The sequence below is a fragment of the Protopterus annectens genome, chromosome 14.part0 (genome assembly GCF_019279795.1).
Source record: "Protopterus annectens isolate FY-2018-M chromosome 14.part0, PAN1.0, whole genome shotgun sequence".
NCBI lineage: Eukaryota > Metazoa > Chordata > Ceratodontiformes > Protopteridae > Protopterus > Protopterus annectens.
In genome coordinates, this window is record NC_056748.1 from 348,654,098 (window position 1) to 348,672,992 (window position 18,895).

The following is an 18,895-nucleotide window of genomic DNA, read 5'->3' on the forward strand; positions in this document are numbered from 1 at the left end:
CAGTTTCCCAAAGGGGGTGGGGGTTTTACTCCACAATGTTCCTCGTACCCAGGAAAGAGGGTACTTGGAGACCAAATTTAGACCTCTCTCTCATCTAAATACATTTCTGAAGGTTCCCTCTTTTCGAATCGTGTCCTTTCAGACTTTGTCCCCTCTTTTGCTTCCTCTGGCTTATATTGTGCCTTTGGATCTTAAGGATGCATATTTCTATATCCCAACTTATTCCCTTTTAAGGAAACTTTTACATTTCTCTGTTGCTTCCTGGCATTTTCAGTTCTCTGCCTTGCCCTTTGGCCTTTCTGCTGCCCCAAGGGTATTCACCAAATGCCTTGCTCCTATGATTGCTTTTTGCAGGCTACAGATGATCCAAGTTTTTTCCTGCTTGGATGACTTCCTGTTTCAGGCATCCCCTCCAGAGACTTTATTGCAAAATCCCCGCTTTTCATTTCCCTTCTGCAAAGCCTGGGGTTCATTATAAATTTCAAAAAATCCCTTCTGACTACTTCTCAAGATCATGTCTTTCTAGGGGTGCAGGATCCAGACTGTGCCTATGCTGGCATCCCTGCCTCCTCCCAAGGCCCTAACTCTCATTTGCTTTTTTCAATCCCTTCTTCCTCTGGCTTCAGTAACAGCCAGGGAATTTCTGAGAGTCTGGGGTTCATGGCCTCCACTATTCCTGTGCCCCCTTTGGCCAAACTCCACATGAGAAAGTTTCAGTGGTTTCCCAGGTCTGTTTGCCTTCAACATGCTCTTCCCCTCAATTTGTAGTTCCTCTGCTGTGTCTCACGAAGGAACTTCAGTGGTGGATTCAGCAGTTGACTCTTAATCCAGGGTTCCTTTTTCGCCACCTCTTCCCTCTCAGGAGCTGTTCAGACTCTTCAGATGTGGAATGGGGAGCAGCATTTGGCTCCGTATAGGTGCAGTTGGTCTGAGAGCCCCATCAACAGGAAGAACATATCAAACGTCAAAGAAATGAGAGCTCTCTTGCTGGCTCATCAGGTTTTCCATTTCTGTTCTCCCCAGGACCTCTTAAGATGTTTACAGACAATACCACTGTGATGTGGTATGTAAACAAACAGGGGCAAGGGTCCTGTCTTCTTTACAGATTGGCACTCGTAGTGTGGGAACTTGCTATCCATTATCAACCAAGTCTTCAGGCAGTTTACATTCCCTCAAGTCAAAACATTGTGGCAGATTATCTAAGCAGGTCCATAACTTAATCCCACAAATGGATGCTTCACAGGGATGTGTTTCTGGACATTGTCCACCATTGGGGTACTCCTCAAATAGATCTTTTTGCCTCTCTTCTGAACCGACCACTTCTCTTCTCCTATTTTGTGCCAAAATCCCGGGTCCTCTGGTTTGTAAGGTGGATGCCCTGTCTTTTTCTTGGAAGGAGATGTTTCTTTAAGCCTTCCCTCCCCTTCCATTTATTCCAAACGTCCTGTTCAAAATTCAACATGATGCTCCCAAAATCTTGCTGGTGACTTCATTTTGGCTGAGACAGTATTGGTTCCCTCTTCTGCATTTAGCCAAGTGCAGTCATCCCAAGTTACTTCACAGGGTGGACCTACTCGCACAAGACAAGGGATCTCTCATCCATCCCCACCTGTCCACTCTTCAGCTCCCACTGTGGGTGATAGCTTTTCAATTGCACGTGCACTTTTTTTTCTTAAGACGTGCTTAGTGTCTTGCAGGAGGCCAGGAAACCCAATACTAGGAAGTCCTACTTTTCCAAATGAGAGGTTTTCAGCTTGCTGTCTTTCTTGTAACCTGGTTTCAGTTTTTGCAGATGTTCTTTGGTTCTCTCATATGTGTACTGCTTAATTCTGGGTTGTCTTACTCTTTTGTTAAGGCCCCACTTAGCTGTCACTGCTCGTCTGCCTTTACCATCTCCTTTAGCTTAAAGATTTGAAGCTAAGCAATTTCATAAAGGCATCCTTCATATTAGGCCTCTCAAGCTTGTTCCTCCTCCCTAGGATCTTAATTTTCTTTTGGAAAAATTGACCCAGACTGCTTTTGAGCATGCTGCTTCAGCTTATTTACAGATTTTTCTTGAAAGGCAGCACTTTTGTTAGCCCTTACTTCTGCCAGACTGGTGTCTGAGCTACAAGCCCTTATGACTTGTCCTCCTTTTTTAGTGTTCCATAAGGACAGGGTGTTCCTTCGTACTAATCCTTTTATTCCCAACGTGGTAAACGAGTTGTCTCTTAATCAGTGTATTCATTTCCCCACTTTTCTTCCTTCTCCTCAGTCTACTAGTGCGAAAGTACTGCACACATTAGGTGTGCATAGACAACTCAGATTTTATTTGGATAAAACCTAAGACTTTATTCACAAATCTGATTACATCTTTCTTTCCTTAAATCCTAGATCTTTAGGATTGGCAGTGTCCAAGAAAACTATTTCTTCTTGGATTTATAAAGCCATTTCTTTCTGTTATTCCTTTCCTGATAAGAGCCTTCCTTCTCTTAAGGCTCATTCTGTTAGAGCTGTGGCTTTTTCAAGGGACTGGATACTAACTCTATTCTTGAGGCAGCTACCTGGACTTCTGTGCATACATTTACCAAGCACTACAAGTTAGATGGAATTTCCAGAGCTAGATCTGGTTTTGCTAGGTCCATCCTTCATGGGTTTCTAGAGAACGCTGCTGGTCCTTCCTACTTCCTTTCTTCTTCCTGACCTTTTGGACGCACTGAACCTGTTGTAATGAATACTGCAGTAGTTGTATCTTACCATAAATGTAATGTCCTTTTCTTCACTATTGCAGTATTCACTCCCTCCTTCCTCTCCCTCTTCCTTTTCTCTTCCAGATGTATTGGTTACCTTTCTCCTCCTTGGACTAGCATTCTTACTGGGTGTCTTACTTCTATGTATGGTACTTCTGGACCTCACAGTTATGCCCTACGCTTTACACAGGGAGCATAGGTATTATGTACAGCGTACCTTAAGGCAACCTAAAGGCTTTGGTATACTGGCAGAACACCAGACTACCTTTGACAAGAGATCCCTATTGTAGTGAATACTGCAACAATGAAGAGAAAGGAAGTCTACCATTATGGTAGGATCTTGCACAACTAAACTGTCAGCTGGAAATGTTGACCTCTTCTCCATTTGAGCCTGCACATCACTGTACATTTAAGGTTCATCAGATTAGAAAATGCCCTCTCCGCTGAATCTGCAAGATGAGTATCTTACGTGGAAGCTGTTTTCATGGAGAAACCCTCTCTGATCTACTGTTGGGATAGGGTGTCAATAAAAACAAATCCCTCTCATTCATGCTAAAATTTGAGTTTCTTTGACTCAAGCCATCAATCTACTTTGTCTCAGGTGCTTTCAATCTTATGCCTGTTATCCTAACTCTCGGAACAAGGGACAGAGGATTCTACATTTGCTGGATATGCATTGGCAGCTCAGATACTATCTTGATGGAACCAAGTCCTTTAGAAAAGTTAATCTGCTATTTATTTCTTATTTTGGGATTAAGAAAGCACAACCTGCGTCTATCGGACTTTTTTCCAGTTGGCTGTCCTCAGCTCTTGCCTTTTGTTACATCCACCATGGTAAGCCAGTTCCAGGCAGTATTAAGTCGCATTCTACGAGGGCCTTGTCTTCATTGATGGCATATTGGAAAGGGAGAAGTACTGGAGAAACATTTTTGGGACAGTTACGTGGTCGTCTGTACATTTACAAGGCATTGCTAACTGGGTTCTTTTTTTTTTTTTCTAGATCCAGGGCTGGCTTTGCTAGGACCATTTTCCAGGGACTTCTGAATCCATATCCTTCCTCCTCCCAGGTTGGGTAGGTTTTGGTAATCAACCAATGTAGCCTAAAGAGTACTGCAGCAGTGGGAATGACTATAGTACAGTTATGTAAGTTGCACTTAACCAATAACAGTAGATGTTAAGAGTTCCTCACTGCTGCAGTAGCCACACTCGCCCACCATACCCCTAGTTTATTGTTGGGAAATAGTTTGCTTTTAGGATGAGTACACTATTTAATTTTTAAGCAAAAAAGTCCTGAAGATTTCACTCTGCCTGCTGATTTTTTCCTTCTCAGGGCTGACCAATCACCAGTCAGATTGGAAGAGTAATAGAGAGCCAGTGCTTTTGGAAGCTGGCTAGTTGTTATCTTGGGCAAGACAAACCCATACAGCTTAAAGGCAACTGTAGCTGTAATGAATTTGGACATCTCCTGTTATATGGGTAGGTGCAACTTAAACAGCTGTACTTTCCCAGCAAGTAGTTAAATTAATTTGCTTTTCTAAATCTGTTCATCTGCATGGCAGAATAATGCTGTAAAAAATGGGTCTACTTGGTCTCAGGTGTTCAAATAAAAGTGAAACGTATTCAGGTTACAGATCTTGTTAATTTTGTACATAATCTTGTGCCTGTTTTCTGCTGTGCTGAAATGGGATAGTCATTTTTTCTCTCTCTAATTATTGTATTGTGACTATTATATTTTGTCAATATTCCTTTTGAAATTGCAGGTGTAAGAAATCTGACGGCACTAAGTAACCTGATCACTTGGCAGAAAGTAGATTATGACTTCAATTACCACCAAATGGAATTCTGTTGCAATGTTAATGTACTTGTCTTATCAGAAGGAAAGTCTCTCCTACCGGTATGTTTGAAAGTCAACGTTTCTTTAATTTTACACTTAGTATTAGAGTTTTAGCCCATTAGTTTAAAGAAGGCAATGCAGGGTTTTGCATTTTGAAGCAATGCTTGTTTATATCTGAACAGCTTACATTTAAATTATATTAAGATTGTATTGAAACCGTTATCTGTAAACTAAATATGTTCAAGTTGGTCATAAATATTTTCTGGATTATGGTGCAGGAGGATTTATTTACCAGATAAAGCCAAAATAACATGCTTGTTTTTTTTTTTTTTTTTTTTTTAATTGTTGCATTTCACTAGCCTGCTATGATTAATGTTAAGGTATGATGCATTCCTAAATCAAGCAATAAGAGCCATGGCTTTCAGAAAAAGAACTTTGCTTAAGTGCACTTTATAAAAAAAAAAAAAAAAAAAATCAGAAATCTGTTTGAATAAAAATGTGAGGCAAATATTTAAGTATCTAAAACAAGCATAGTAAGCACTCAATATATTTGTTTAGATCTAAGCTGACAAAACCTCATTTTCATTGTAAGCCCAATTGTGATTGGTTTGTAATCCGACTCAAAGAAGGTCTCTGTAGCATGCAGCATTGTCTAGACTGACTACTTAAGGCTTTCCACATCCCTATAAGTTATGCTTCTTTGCTTCAATACCTTTTGGTGTAGGGCTGCACCCCCATAGCAGCAGCAGCCATATGGTGGGTCAGGTTCCCTATTATATGATCGAAGAAGCATTCTTTCGAATGTGTCTTGATCGAACTTTAAAGCGCGAAACGGCAAAATACTGAAACTGCATATAAACGAATTCTTTCCCTTGGAAAGAAATCGCTTGGCCACCTTCGTTATTTTGCCATTTTTGTCAGTGTAGTGCAATCTCGGAGTTGGTATATTTAAGTAGGGGGTGGGGGGCACAGCCCTCCACGTTATGTAATGTTTTAAAGGTTTTTGTTTTTTTTTTTTTCCCCTTTTTTGGGACAGCAATTTTTTTCCCTGGGGAAAAAATCGCTGTTCTAAGCGTTCGGGATTGTAAGTTTTCACTTACATGGGGTCGATAAATCAGCGTTCGCTGATTTTAATATAGACCTGGTGGGTCATATTTTTTGTCATGCCCTCTGATTTTAGTCTCTTCACGACAATCATAACTAAAAGTTCCTAAATTTTTAATATTCTTGATGTTTGGTTGAACATATCCATTAGTGTCCTTTATGTGATCAAGGACTTCATTATATCTTTTGTACCTTGGAAGATCCCATGACACTTTCTCTTGTTTTGGCTACAGCTGTCCAGTCCATCAGTGGCAAAACAGTTTCTAGTTATCCTTTTTCTGTGCCCTGTTCTCTCCTGTTTGTGTATTCTTTCCCATCAGTGAAGCACAGCAGACCATCAAATAGTTCCAGCCAGCCCCACCCCAACAAAAAAATAAGAAAATGATAAGGTGGGTATTTAAAGAATTATCTTAAAATGAATGTTTTCTTGTACCAGTAAGTGGAAAAGCAAATGGTGAAAAGTGAAGCACTATTATAAGAATATGGATGATAAATTTGTAAGTTCCCTGAAGTGTTACCTTTTGGCTCTGTTTTAACAGAGTCATTGATTTATTTATTTTACAGAATCATATGAAGTGTGGTAATGCTAAACTATTTCTTAGGTTCATTTGAGGTTACTAGGCTAATGGCCCTAGTGCCTTTACAAGCCTAACAATATTATACCCATGTTCCCTAATTGTCCTTTGTTAGATGGTCATTCGCAGAGATAGTGTATGATAAGCACCAACTGCTACCCCCATGGAGATTTTATGGTCTCCCATACAGTTGTCTAGGTTGCGCTTGGATTAGCATTATTGAGGAGCTCTGCTTCGCATGAATTGGGAGTTTATTCCAGAGGAGCAGCAATCTCTAGGTGATGTCTGTCCAGCATGTTCTGTTAATAGCACAGGCTAGGTTGAAATCTCTGGAGCAAGTGACTTGTCCCATTTTATTTGCAGATGCGCAGCATTTCCATTAGAGTAGGGTCAGGGACTGCTCTGTAGGCCAGGCACAAGTCTGCTCTCAGTAGCTTGTAGGATACAGAGTACAGTGACAGGGCTTTCAGTCTTTCCGTGTAGGTTATGTTTTAGAGGACATGAATTTTCTTGGTGAGAAATCTCTGTGGTCTCTCCAGGTGCTGCAGGTGTCTGGTGAGGTACATACAAAAGGGGGGAGCATTTTGCTCATAGTGGTCTGATGGTTGAGTACAGAGGAGTGTAACATCCTTGGTCTTGGATGCAATGTCTTTTCTTATGTGATGCGCAATGTAGAAGGCTTTCCTTACCACTGTGGACACATGGTGATCAAAGTTTAGATTTCTAGCTACCTGCGTTCCCAAATCTCAAACCACAGGGTTTGAGCTTGTCAGGGTGCTGTCAATATTGTAATTTGCAGGGATTTTCTCTTTGTCAAAGGGGGTAATAATGCACTGTTTTGCATTTAGTTTTTGTCTGTGGCTTTGGCACCAGTCATTTGTCTGCGTTGGTTCCTTTTGTAATATGTTAACATCATCTGGGGACTCAGTGGTTGCACCAAAACAAAAGAAAGTTCCACGTTGTACCAGTAAACTTTTGATAAAACATAGCTTTCAGATAAAAATCCTTCAGTGTTAATCCCAGTTTGCAGTCAGTGAACATGGTAAGCCACAGGCCATCTACTTTCACCTGGACTTCTGAGAAATAGATTCCAAACAGTAGAGGGCCCAGCACAGATCCTTGTAGTACTCCACTTGTAACTGGTCTACTGGTAGGGTTGGAATCCCCAACCTTGACAGTATGCTTTCTGTCTGTGAGGCATTGGGCTAACAATCTACTGACATATGGGTTAATCCCTGGCTGGGAGAGTTTGTCAATGATACCTGAGTGGGGGATTGTGTCAAACGCCTTGGCCAAGTTAAGATAGGCAGTATGTGCTATTTTGCCTTCATCCAGGACTTTGGTGACATTCTGAAAGAAGTCCCCCAGGTTTGGTAAGCATGATCTACCCTTAATGAAGCCAAACTGTGTTTGGTCAAGAGTTTTGAAGGTCACCTATGCTCTTGTTGATAATGTCCATAATGATTCTTTCCATGTCCTTACAGATAAGGCTGGTTTAGGCTTATGGATCTATAGTTCCTAGGGCCGGTTGATGGATCCCTTTGTGCAAGGGGATTACTGCAGCTGTTCTCCACTCTGCTGGAAAAAAAGCCAGTGCTCAGACTGGGGTTAGAGAATACCAAGTGGTTGCACTAGGTATCATTTTAGATTGTTTAGTAAGCAGTCTGGGATGGGTTTATTATCAAAATGTTGAAATTCACATGGTCAACGTTCATAACGTTGAAAGTCATTACACACAATGTTCAAAATACCGAAAAAAAGTCTAAATTTAAATGGTTGAAAAACACCTGCAAACTAACACTGGTGTTTTTGCGGGGGGGGGTCTGCCGACATTGTTTTCGGTCAGCCAGTGGATATGAATTGGTCAAAATGGTGAAGAGGGCAAAAAAAATCTGTTTGACTATGTCACAGGAACATTTCCTTATGTAACTGTATACAGTGACTAGCAGTAACTTGACTGCAGGTAAGGCATATGTTCAGCTTAAATGTGGATCCCATCCTAGAGGATTATTGGTCAGGAGATTCTTATTACTTTCCAACCAAGGGAACTATTTCGCTTCATTTTTTCAAAGGGGAAACAAATCTAGATATGAATTTCTCAGTTTGGTTATGATAACCCAGGAATGAGTGGATTTTGATTACATTATGGAAAGATGTACTCCATTTCCTTGTGGTTGACAACTTTGCCACTAGCATGGTAATTGTCTGCAAAGTGAGTCATCTGTGTTGATCTCCATGTCTTCGTGGTCAGTAATTTGAAGTTGCAGTTTTGGAGTATCCATTGGTGCTGGTAACTTCTAAATTTGTTTTCTTTGTAAACAGTTGTAGTTCTCAACAGGTCCAGAAGATAGGGTGTATTTTTGGAGAGATTTGAAACCAGAAATTGAATATCCTAGAATCAGATCCCCAAGGAGGTTATCTCACCATTCTCAAAATAGAGCATTAGAATTTGTGTGTACCTGTCAGAAATATTTAGCATCTGAAAATCAACTTTTTATTCTTTGTCATCAGCCCAAGCCTCTAAAATTGATTTTGCTGGTTCAGAGATGGCCTTTGTAGTGGTAAATGCACTGTAAGCTTAAACTTGTTGAGGTAGCGACAGTTTTGGAGGGAGAATCTATAGTGCCACGCCTGAAATGTCAGTGTGGTTCCCTTCTGCACCACCTTTCTCAGTCCAGACAACTTTTTTCCCAGGGCAGCCTTGTGTTGTCCAGACCTGGAAGTGCAAAGCCAGTGCTGTGAGAGACCAGCCCCTCCCAGTATTTCAGACTTCTGCATTACCCGAGCAGCCTCAAGTTTTCAAAGCCTTGTAGTCTTAAGTCATTAGCAGGAAGCAAGCAGGATTGCTTGACATAGATGGGTCGTATACACCTTTCAGTTGGTCTCCCAAATATAATATGCTTAGCATTTGGTGTATTTATCAGCATATTCTCTTGTGCCAAAATTGTCAATTTAGTGAAGTTCTTTTTCAGATTTGCTGTATCTGTAACACATAGTTAATTTACTTATTTTCAAGTCATCTGCATATAGACTGTAGAACACCTCAGATGAAAAAGCTAGATCTGACAGATGCAGTCTAAACAAGTATGGGCCTAGGATAGAGCCCCATGAGGCACCCTGACTATAGAATTTCACCTGTCCAATTGCTGTATACTTGCCATGTCCTTTTTGTAAGCTATGCAGTTATCCAGTTTATCAAGATTACATCAATACCTACTTCTAATTTATGGTAATAATATCAAGATTATATCAATACTTATTTCTAATTTGTTGCAGTGTTTTGTGTAAGACCTTGTCAAATGCTGAAGTTGAATCTTTATTACATCACAGCACATTTTTTCATTCATAGCTGTAATAGATCTATTTTCAGTATATGCGTGCTGATATTTGGTTTCAAGTCCCAGCCTTTCCAGTTCTGACATTTTATCCAACGTAACCTTCTCCATTATTTTTCCACAGCATGAAAGTAAACTTCAGGGTCTGTATTAACTGAGTTTGTTCTGCTTCTCTTTCCCTTAGACATGGTTTAACATGTGCATATCTCCAGTCATGAGGAATCTCCGTATTTATACAACCTAGTAAATAGATATAATGGTAATGTAAGTTCATGCCAAAGTGTTCTCAGATCATTATTAATTCTGCTCCCTCCGTGTGCTTTGTTTGTATCCAGTTTGCATAGTTTTTCAACATAATCTAATTTGATTTCAGTATCAGAGGTTACCTGGATGTCACTAGAGCAATTTATCATCCCCTTTGTGGAGCAAAACTGCTTTGCATAAGATTTTGTAAATATATATAATCTGTTCTTTCTGAGAACAAATTTTAGAATCTATACACAGTTTATCCATTTGTATGTATTTACTCTTACAAATCTTGTTTATCTATAAAATGATTTCCTATTTTGCTCAATATCTTTATGTAAAATTTCTTCAAATTTTTTGGTCTTGTCTTGAAATATGTTTATTGCGTTTGTCCACTTGTTTATTTCAGTTTTCTAAGTCGTAGTTCAACATCTCTTCCATTTCTTATTATTTTTGACTGTCACCTTAATCAAGTATCTTGTTTTTACGGAAATATATCCTCTTGACATTGTGTGCCTAAATCCTGATAAGCATGTTTTGATTCCTTGTTTTCAGTTTCTCTATCAAAACTGTCATCATTCCTTCTGCAGTTCTTCCAATGAACACATCACTCCAATTAGTTTTACATAGTTACTGTTTTCCTTCCACATAATCTGTCATTAATCCTCTCTGCATTGGTTTAGATTTCAGTTTGGTAGAATTATCTAGCAAGAAATTAACCTTTATAACACCATTGATCACTGCACATCAAGGGTGGTAAAACTTGACATGACGTAATAGTAATTTCTTTAGTAAAACAATGTCTAATGTGTTCCTTTCTCTGGCAGGCTTTTTTACAGTCTTAAGTAATTGCTCCTGAACATACATTCTAAATTTCCGTACTAATACTGTTATCAATATTATTCCACTCTGCTTTTGGTAAATTTGTCCCCAAACACTATGCAAGAAAAGTATGAAGTCTTCTAGATCATCAGTATTTGACTTGGTGGTCTGTACAGTCAACACTTATGTTCCAGGGTTGTCTTTGTCACAGTTAAAGAATCTACAGTATTGGTGTTATCACTGAACTTGCAATGATCTCAGGTCTCATAGCAATAGAATAGTTGTATAAAATCTTACCATAACCAGAGATGTCCTCCTTCTATATGTTGAAGTATTCATAATATGGGGAATCCATCTCTGGCTGATTTGTATGTCTGGTCAGCATACCAAAGTCTAAATGCTGCTGCAAGGTTTGTGCGATGGCATACATCAGCCACAGAGACGTCTGGTATAAAGCAGACATCAGCATGTACCTACCTCAGAGCTGAATGCCACAAAAGCACCATCATGATAAAAGTGAGAACAGGTAACTAGGGATCAGGCAAGTATCAGGTGGAAGGGGAGTGAGCAGTAATGCAGCATATAGGAAAAAGGACATCTATGGTTATGGTAAGATTTTACACAACTATTCTATGTCCTCCTATTCATATGCTGTAGTATTCATAACATGAGGGAGAAAGCCAAAGCTCATGCAGAGGAGGAATTCGGAGGAGGAGCCAAAACATTTTCCACAAAACCATGGAGAATAGCGCTGTCAAACCCCACTCTGGACTTGGAAATAGCATCTAATTTGTAGTGATTGGTGAAGGTACGAACAGAGGACCAGGTAGCTGCCTCCAGGATGTAAGTTGTATCCAGTCCTTTAAAGAAGGCCCCAGAGAGGGCCACAGCCTGATTGGTGAAGGTACGAACAGAGGACCAGGTAGCTGTCACCAGGATGTAAGTTGTATCCAGTCCTTTAAAGAAGGCCCCAGAGAGGGCCACAGCCCTAGCAAGAGTGTGCGCCCTTACAGGGGAGGACAGATCCTTTCCATTGTCTGAGTAGCTGAAAGAAATGGCTTTAGAGATCCAAGAAGAAATAGTTTGCTTGGAAACAGGTTGGCCCAGGGCCCTTGTGATAGGAGACAATCTGTCCGACTTACGGATGGGCTTGATTTTGCACAAATAGTATCTGAGTTGTCTGTGAACATCCAAGGTGTGGATAATTCACTCACTGCAGGACTGAGGAAAAAGAAAGAGGGTAGGGAGCTTGATAGCCTGAATCAGGCATAACTCATTTACCACCTTGGTAATGAAGGATGGGTTCGTCCGAAGAGAAGCCCTGTTCCTATGAAAGACAGTGAAGGGAGAAGAGGATCATGAGGACTTGCAGCTCAAAAACCCTTCTGGCAGAGGTAATAGCCACTAGGAGAACTGTTTTCCATGTGCAGTGTTGCAGGGAGTGTGACATTGCTGGTTTGAAGGGGGCTAGGGTAAGTTTTTCCAGGACAAAATTGAGATCCCAAGGAGGAGGCACTGGTTTCCTTGGTGGTCTAATGTGAAAGATGCCTTTTAGGAACAGCTCGACTTCCAATCTTGAAGCCCAGGAAGGAGCATGCTGAAATGGCAGATAGCTGTGCCTTGACAGAGGAATATGACAACAGCTCTTCATTAATTCACAGAGATGAGACAAAACAACCGGGTACATCTACAGACAGTGGTTGAAATTTTTTTGTGAGACACCAGAAGGAAAACCTCTTCCATTTGGAGATGTAAGATTTCCTAGTAGTGGGTTTTCTGGCCTCCTGCAAAGCTTGTAGCACATCCTCCGTGTAACAGTGTCTAAAGGGAATCAAAGCCCTACCACCCACAGAGTCAAGTTTAGGGTCAGCCTATGTGGATGTACTAGAGTTCCCTTTCCCTGTGTGAGTAAGTCCATCCTGAGGGGTAACTTGTGGTGATTGCCCTTGGCTAAGTGTAAAAGGGGATCCAATGCTGGCTTGGCCAAAAGGAGGTCACCAGCAAGATTTTCTATTGTTCCTGCTGAATTTTCAGCAGAACATTCTGAATGAGTGGGAAGGGTGTGAAACATCCCCTTCCATGGAAAGGATAAAGTGTCCACCTTCTTTGCCCCAGAATGTGAAATCATGGTACAATATTTGCGAAGATATCTGTTCATGGAGGAGGCAAAAAGATCTGCCTGAGGGATACCCCATTGATGGACAAGGTCTGGGAACACATCACTGATAAACATCCACTCATGGGATTGAGTCCTGGACCTGCTTAGAGAGTCTGTCATCACATTCTGAGCTGAGGGGAATGTAAATAGCTTGGAGTGAAACCTGACTTTGCTGGGCTGTCTCCCAGGCATATAATGTCAGTCTGCACAGAATATAGGACTTTGTCCCTCCCTGCTTGTTGATGTACTAGATATTGTCTGTGAACCACCTTAGGACCCCCTGGTGAAATCCTGGACTTGAAGATTTTGAGGGCAAAAATCAAAGCTCTTATTTCCTTTATGTTCTTTTGACTGAAGAGGGGACCACATCCCTGACCTTCCAGTTTCCTAGATTTGCATCCCATCCTGTCTCTGATGCATCTGTGTACGGATCCTGGGTGGGTGAAAGAAGGGGCCGGCCTGGATTTCTGGTGACCTGGAAAATCCACCACTCTATAACTCCTTTGTCAAACAGGGAATGAGGAGGACAAACAAATTTCAAAGGACGAGTGTCTTGCTTCCAAACTGTTCTCCGGAACAATTGAAATTTCCTCGTGTAACCTGCCAAAGGGAAATATTGGAATAGTTGAGACCATTAACCCCAGGAGGTGCAGGAACTCCTTGGTGGTTAGGGATTGGAGTGGTATTGGGCCCTTGAAATATGGAGTGAGAGACAAGATCTTTTCTGAGGGTAAGCAAGCTATCATTGTGCTTGTCAGGATCCTGTACCCCAGGAAGACATAAACCTGGGAGGGGGTCAGGGAAGACTTTTGATGGTAAACCCTAGCCCTCTCAAAAGAGACATTGTGTAGGAAAGGTTGCCCAGGAGAATTTATGGTCCTGGGGCCTGGAGGAGCATATCATCCAAGTATGGAGTCCTGGGTTATCTGTATGCCCTGCAGTCTACAGTGGGCTATAACAGGGGCTAAACATTTTGTGAATACCCTCTGTGCCATAGATAGACCAAAGGGCAAAGCACAGAACTGAAAATGAGAGGAAACCACAGAAAAGCAAAGGAATCTCCTGAACCATTGATGAATGGGGATGTGAAGGTAGGCATCCTTTATGTCCAGTAATGCCATGAAGGCCTGTGAAAGAATCTGATGAAGAAGAGTAGGAAGGGTCAGCATGTGGAAGGTGGGGACATTCAAAAAGGTGTTTAAATGGGACAGGTCTAGGATGGGCCACCAACGGCTATCCTTCCTTGGAACCAGAAAGATCTGGGAGTAAAATCCTTTTTCCCTTTGATTGGGTGGCAACTCCTGGATAGTGTCCTGATGGGTGTGGGATTCCCTTGAAGGTAGGGTGGGTTTCCCATACAGTAAAGTAGCCTTGGTTGATGATGGAAAGGACCCAAGAGTCCTGGGTTATCTGTTTCCAAGCTGAGGGGAGAGAGAGAGGCAAAGAGAAAACCGGGTAGATGGGTCTGGGGTCTGGTAGTCCCAGGCTACCAGGTTTGGTCTGAAAAGGCTGTTTATGAGATGGTGTTGAGGAAGCATACTTAAGAGTTAGTCTCCTTGCCTCCCTTTTACCTTTTGGTGGAGAGGTTTAGTTGTCTTCCTAACAAAGGTGATTCTGGTTGGGTGATTTCTGTGGAAACGGGAGACAGAAGAGACAAATTTGTTTTTTAAATCCTGAAGTTCCTTCCCCTTTTCCTGAAGAGTTTTAAATAGCTCTGTTGCTGCTGAGCCAAATAAGGCGTGGTTGTCGAGAGGGGCATCCATGAGCTTAACTTTGATATCATCTAGCAAGGGTTATAATCTAAGCCACTAGTACCTTCTCAGGACAGACCCTGTAGCTGCAGCCCTAGGCGAAGCCTCCACATAAATGCATTAGATGGACTGCCTAGTAAACTGGGAGCAAGAATGAAGGGTGCTGGAAAGCCTGGCCTTGTTGGGACAATCTTGAAGCTCTGACAGGAGTTTCACTGCATGTGCCACAAGAGGCAGGGAATATTTGACCATGCAAGTCTGATAATTCATTGCTCTAAATGCCAAGGTTGCAGAAGTATGCACTTTACCCAACCTGTCCATAACCTTGCTTTCATTAGAGGGAAGCAAGGAGGTGGAGGGTAAAAGTGTTTGGAAGCTTTGTCTGCTGCCACTGATATAGTAGCTGGGTCAGCCGAGGGTGCCTTAAAAAGGAACTTAGCATCCTCAGGCACCTTGTAAAATCTGTCAGGGTACTTGAGGGCTGGAGGTTGGGAACCCGGCACTTAGAAGCTGCAGTGAAGGCATCCAAGAAGGCCAGCAGAACTGGAGGGATGGCTGAAGGATTAGGGGTTTCCATCTGTAGGAGGTCATAGTACCGCTTTTGAATCTCTGAAACCTGGCAGCAATCCCACTTAAAGAAGTCCTTCATATTCAAAATGGTCTTTCCAAAGGAAATATCCTCCCCAGGAGAATCTGTACCACTAGATTCCTCCTCTGGGGAGGCATAAACCAGAGGAGAAGGAATTTGAGTAGAATAAGCAAGAGATTCAACCTCTGATGAAACTTCCTCCTTAGAAGGGACATCCTCTGCAGGCCTCTTCAAAAGGTTAGGAGGAGAAAGGGCCTGTGCCAGTAAAGAGGGGACTGATGTCAGACGTAGAGCCATGAAGATGTTAGAGACATTGTGTAAAGGCTTACCAGTCAGGAGTTTGATTGGAGACCTAGTCCTGAGGAGCTGGGGAAACATGTTTAGTTTTAAGCTTCTTCTTTGGAGCCAGGCAATGAAAGAGAGAAGGGCCTGACATCGGGCAGCATTCCACAATATCCCTCAGAACATCCTCATGAACCGCAATCTGCGTCGCACCTCGTGGACCTTAATAGATAACCAGCTGTGGTCCCCCCTCCCCGCACCCAAATCGGATGCCCGCGAATCCCTCTGGGATGTGCCTACAGATTCCTTGACTGCTTCCACCGAGGTGTCCTTAAAAGCTGGCTCTGTGGATTCTGAAGCTACCTCCAGGCCTTCATCATCCTCAGGAGGGGCACCTAGAGTAGAGGGAGCTGCTGTAGGATTGGGCCAAGGCTTCTTGGCTTTCTTGAATTGCAGCTCTTCTGAAGGGCCCAACGTCGGAGCCATGTTTCTAGCTAAGCGCTTAAGGCACTAATTCTCCAAATACAACCTAAGGGACTGTAGGCAGCTACAGAGGGGTTTAGGAACAAAGGCCTTGCGAATATCGCAGGACGTGTGGTTGTGTCCTGGGCCTAAGTAAAATAAGCAAAGCTGGTGGGAGTCTTTATGTGGAGTCTGCCTTCCACACTGACACTTTTCCTTCCTAGCTGACATGTACACTCAATAAAAAAAACAGCACAGTAGCCAAAAGGAAAGAAACCCCTCCCCCATGGGATACTTACCTGAAGCACAAACGCAAATTTTCTGATGAGCCATAACCGGAGATGGCAGTTGGACAGGTGGCAGAAAAGTTCTGGGGTAAGTACGTGCTGACGTCCACTTTACACCCAACGTCTCTTTATGGCTGATGTATGCTGATGTGCATCATCTCATGTACCTTGCAGTAGCATTTAGACTTTGGTGTGCTGGACGGACGTATGAGTCAGCTGGAGGCAGACTCCCCCATGTTAGGAATACTGCGACATGTGAATAGAAGAATATCTTATGATCCCTATCATAACACCTTCACCTGGTTTTTTTTTTTTTTTTGAATGCCTGTTACAGTAAAAACATTTATACCCTGACAGAACTGGTTTCCAGTCATTGTTCTTTAACAATGTTTCACAAGCAATAACATCAGTTTTATTGGAACATACATTTTCTGGAAGAAAAAAAAAATTTAATTTTCCTAACATTCACACCATCAGGAAATCGACAAATGTAGCTATCTGTGAACTGTTATATTTTCAACCTGGAAAAAATCCTGCCTTGTGTTTGTCAAATATTGCAAAAATTCTCTTCCCTGATCTTGACAAGTGCACACTTGTCTAAACACATGCCCCAAATTAGGTTTGGATGTTCTACATATTTCCATTTTTTTTTAATTGGGATATTCTTTCATGTAGATATTTTACTCAAAAACTATATATCTGAAGTAGGAGATTCATTTGTCTGCAACCTGTGGGTTATGGATCCGATATCGGATCCGAACCGGCATGGTTTACCAGCTATGGATCCGAGCTCTCAGCTCCTCCCCTCACCCATAATGCCCTGCTCTCCCTACATGACCTCAGATCTAGTTTGCCGCGCTGGTGACCAGATTGGTGTTTTCGAGCTCTTCAGCTAAGTAGATATATAAAGTGTTTTAGTGTTAAAACTTAATTATTTTTGAAAGTTTGAGTGAAAGTTTAGGCTCCCTTTTTGATATTTAAACTTGTTTAGTTAACTTAATAAGTTTTACTTAGTTTTCCCTCCCCTCGCTGGTAGCGTAGTGTGTGTTTGGGCCTGTTGTGTGTGTAATTTACTTTTGCTTTTTACCTTTAGTTTAAGTAAATTCTAAGCTTTTGGGATGTCGGAACAACCCAAGGCTGTTTTCTCGAAGTGCTCCGAGTGTGGCCATAAGCTTTCCCCTGCTGATGGCCACACTCGGTGCGTTCGATGCCTTGGGGTTGAACACCTCACTTCTGGATGCTCCATTTGTGCGGGGTTCAACCCCAGGGCATTGAAGGAGCGGAGGTCTAAGCTGGTCCTGGCGGGACTTTTGCCCCCGGACTCTGCTCCGACCTCCGCTCCTTCGGGGGGAACCATGTCCACGGTTACCTCCTCTCCGGCTCCCCCTCCTCCTCCTGGGACTCAACCTCCCTGTAGTGGTTCGGAGGAGAGGGAAGCTAGAAAGAAGGACCGGAGGGAGAAGCACCATAAGCGGCGGTCCGAGACCTCTGTTTCGGCCCCGCCTGCCAAGCGGGCTTCTCCTCCGGCCTCCTTGTCTGCTGGTTCTCCCCCTCCTCGGCTCCGGTCACCCGTGTGTTTTTGACCGGGACCTGAGGAGGAGGAGACCCGATCTCCGTCGAGGCTATCCAGGAGGCACTCAAGGCCTACCTCGGTAGCCTCGTCGAGATCGACCTATAGCTTATCAGACGCTGATCTGGACCGGATGATGAGAAGGTTCACCCAGGCCCAGATGCAGATGGGAGTGCTCTTGCCTCCCCCCCCCCCCTCTGGGGGGGAGCTCGACCCCTTTCTTTAAACCTATTGCTCCTTCTCCAACCCACTACCCGGGTTCGGAGCAGTTGGAGCCGAGCAGCTTCGGAGCCGTGGGTGGGTCGGCGCCGACAGTACTCGGTACTTCGGCTTCGACCCTGCCCTCGAGTGCTTCGGATCCGACCTCTCGGAGCCTGGATCCGAGCTTCGGATCTGGGGGGATCAGTGCTCCTTCGGCGCCGTCTGTGTCTGAGCGCACTGTCCCCTCAGATCCGAGCGCTTCGGCGCCGGCTCCGATCCACTCCTCGGATCCGTGGGGGAGCCGATTGTCGGATCCTTTGGCCGAGGTCGGCTCCCCTTCGGCGTTTGTAGTGGAGAGGGCCCTGTTGAGGGTCTCCGGACCCCCGGCACTTGCTTCGGCTCCATCCCGCGCTCCCTCTGCACTGGATCAGGCTTCCACCATCCGGCCCTTGGGACAGCCCGCTCCTTTGCCCCAAGTTGTTCCTTTGGAACAGGTCACTGTTTGCAAGGAGTCCTCTGACAGCCCCCCGGAGGATGCCCCCCGCAAACATACGTGCAAAAGGAGGCACATTGACTCCCCCTAGTCTCTCACAGAAGACACGGACTTGGAGGAAGGGGAAGGCTCCCCAAGATCACCCCCTGAGGATGTCTCATTTGGAGACATCATGGAAATGCTCCGCATAAGGGGGGGTGGTCTGCCCCCAAGTCTTTCTCGGACGAGTCCGTGTTCTTGGAGGCATTTGAAGCGGGCCCGTCTACCTCTTGGGTGTCCTCCTGCCCGACCCCTGGTGGACCTCATTACCACCAGGGCGTGGAAGGAACCGGACACCGTGGAGCCAATCGAAAAAGGCCCGACCGTATTCTCAGTCCCCGCTGACCCGTGCCCATTGGAGTAAGGGGCCTCCGGTAGATGCCATGTTGATGGCGGCTGCCACCAAGAGGGAATTGGA

General features: G+C 43.5%; 1 protein-coding gene across 1 annotated transcript in view; it reads left to right on the forward strand.

Moving 5' to 3' along the window:
• Positions 1-18,895, forward strand: part of LOC122788982 (minichromosome maintenance complex binding protein) — a 1,363,580-nt gene that overhangs the window by 995,921 nt on the left and 348,764 nt on the right. The window contains exon 16 of the mRNA XM_044056074.1: positions 4,490-4,623. Coding sequence (XP_043912009.1) covers positions 4,490-4,623 — 134 coding nt within the window. The remainder of the gene's footprint in view (positions 1-4,489; positions 4,624-18,895) is intronic.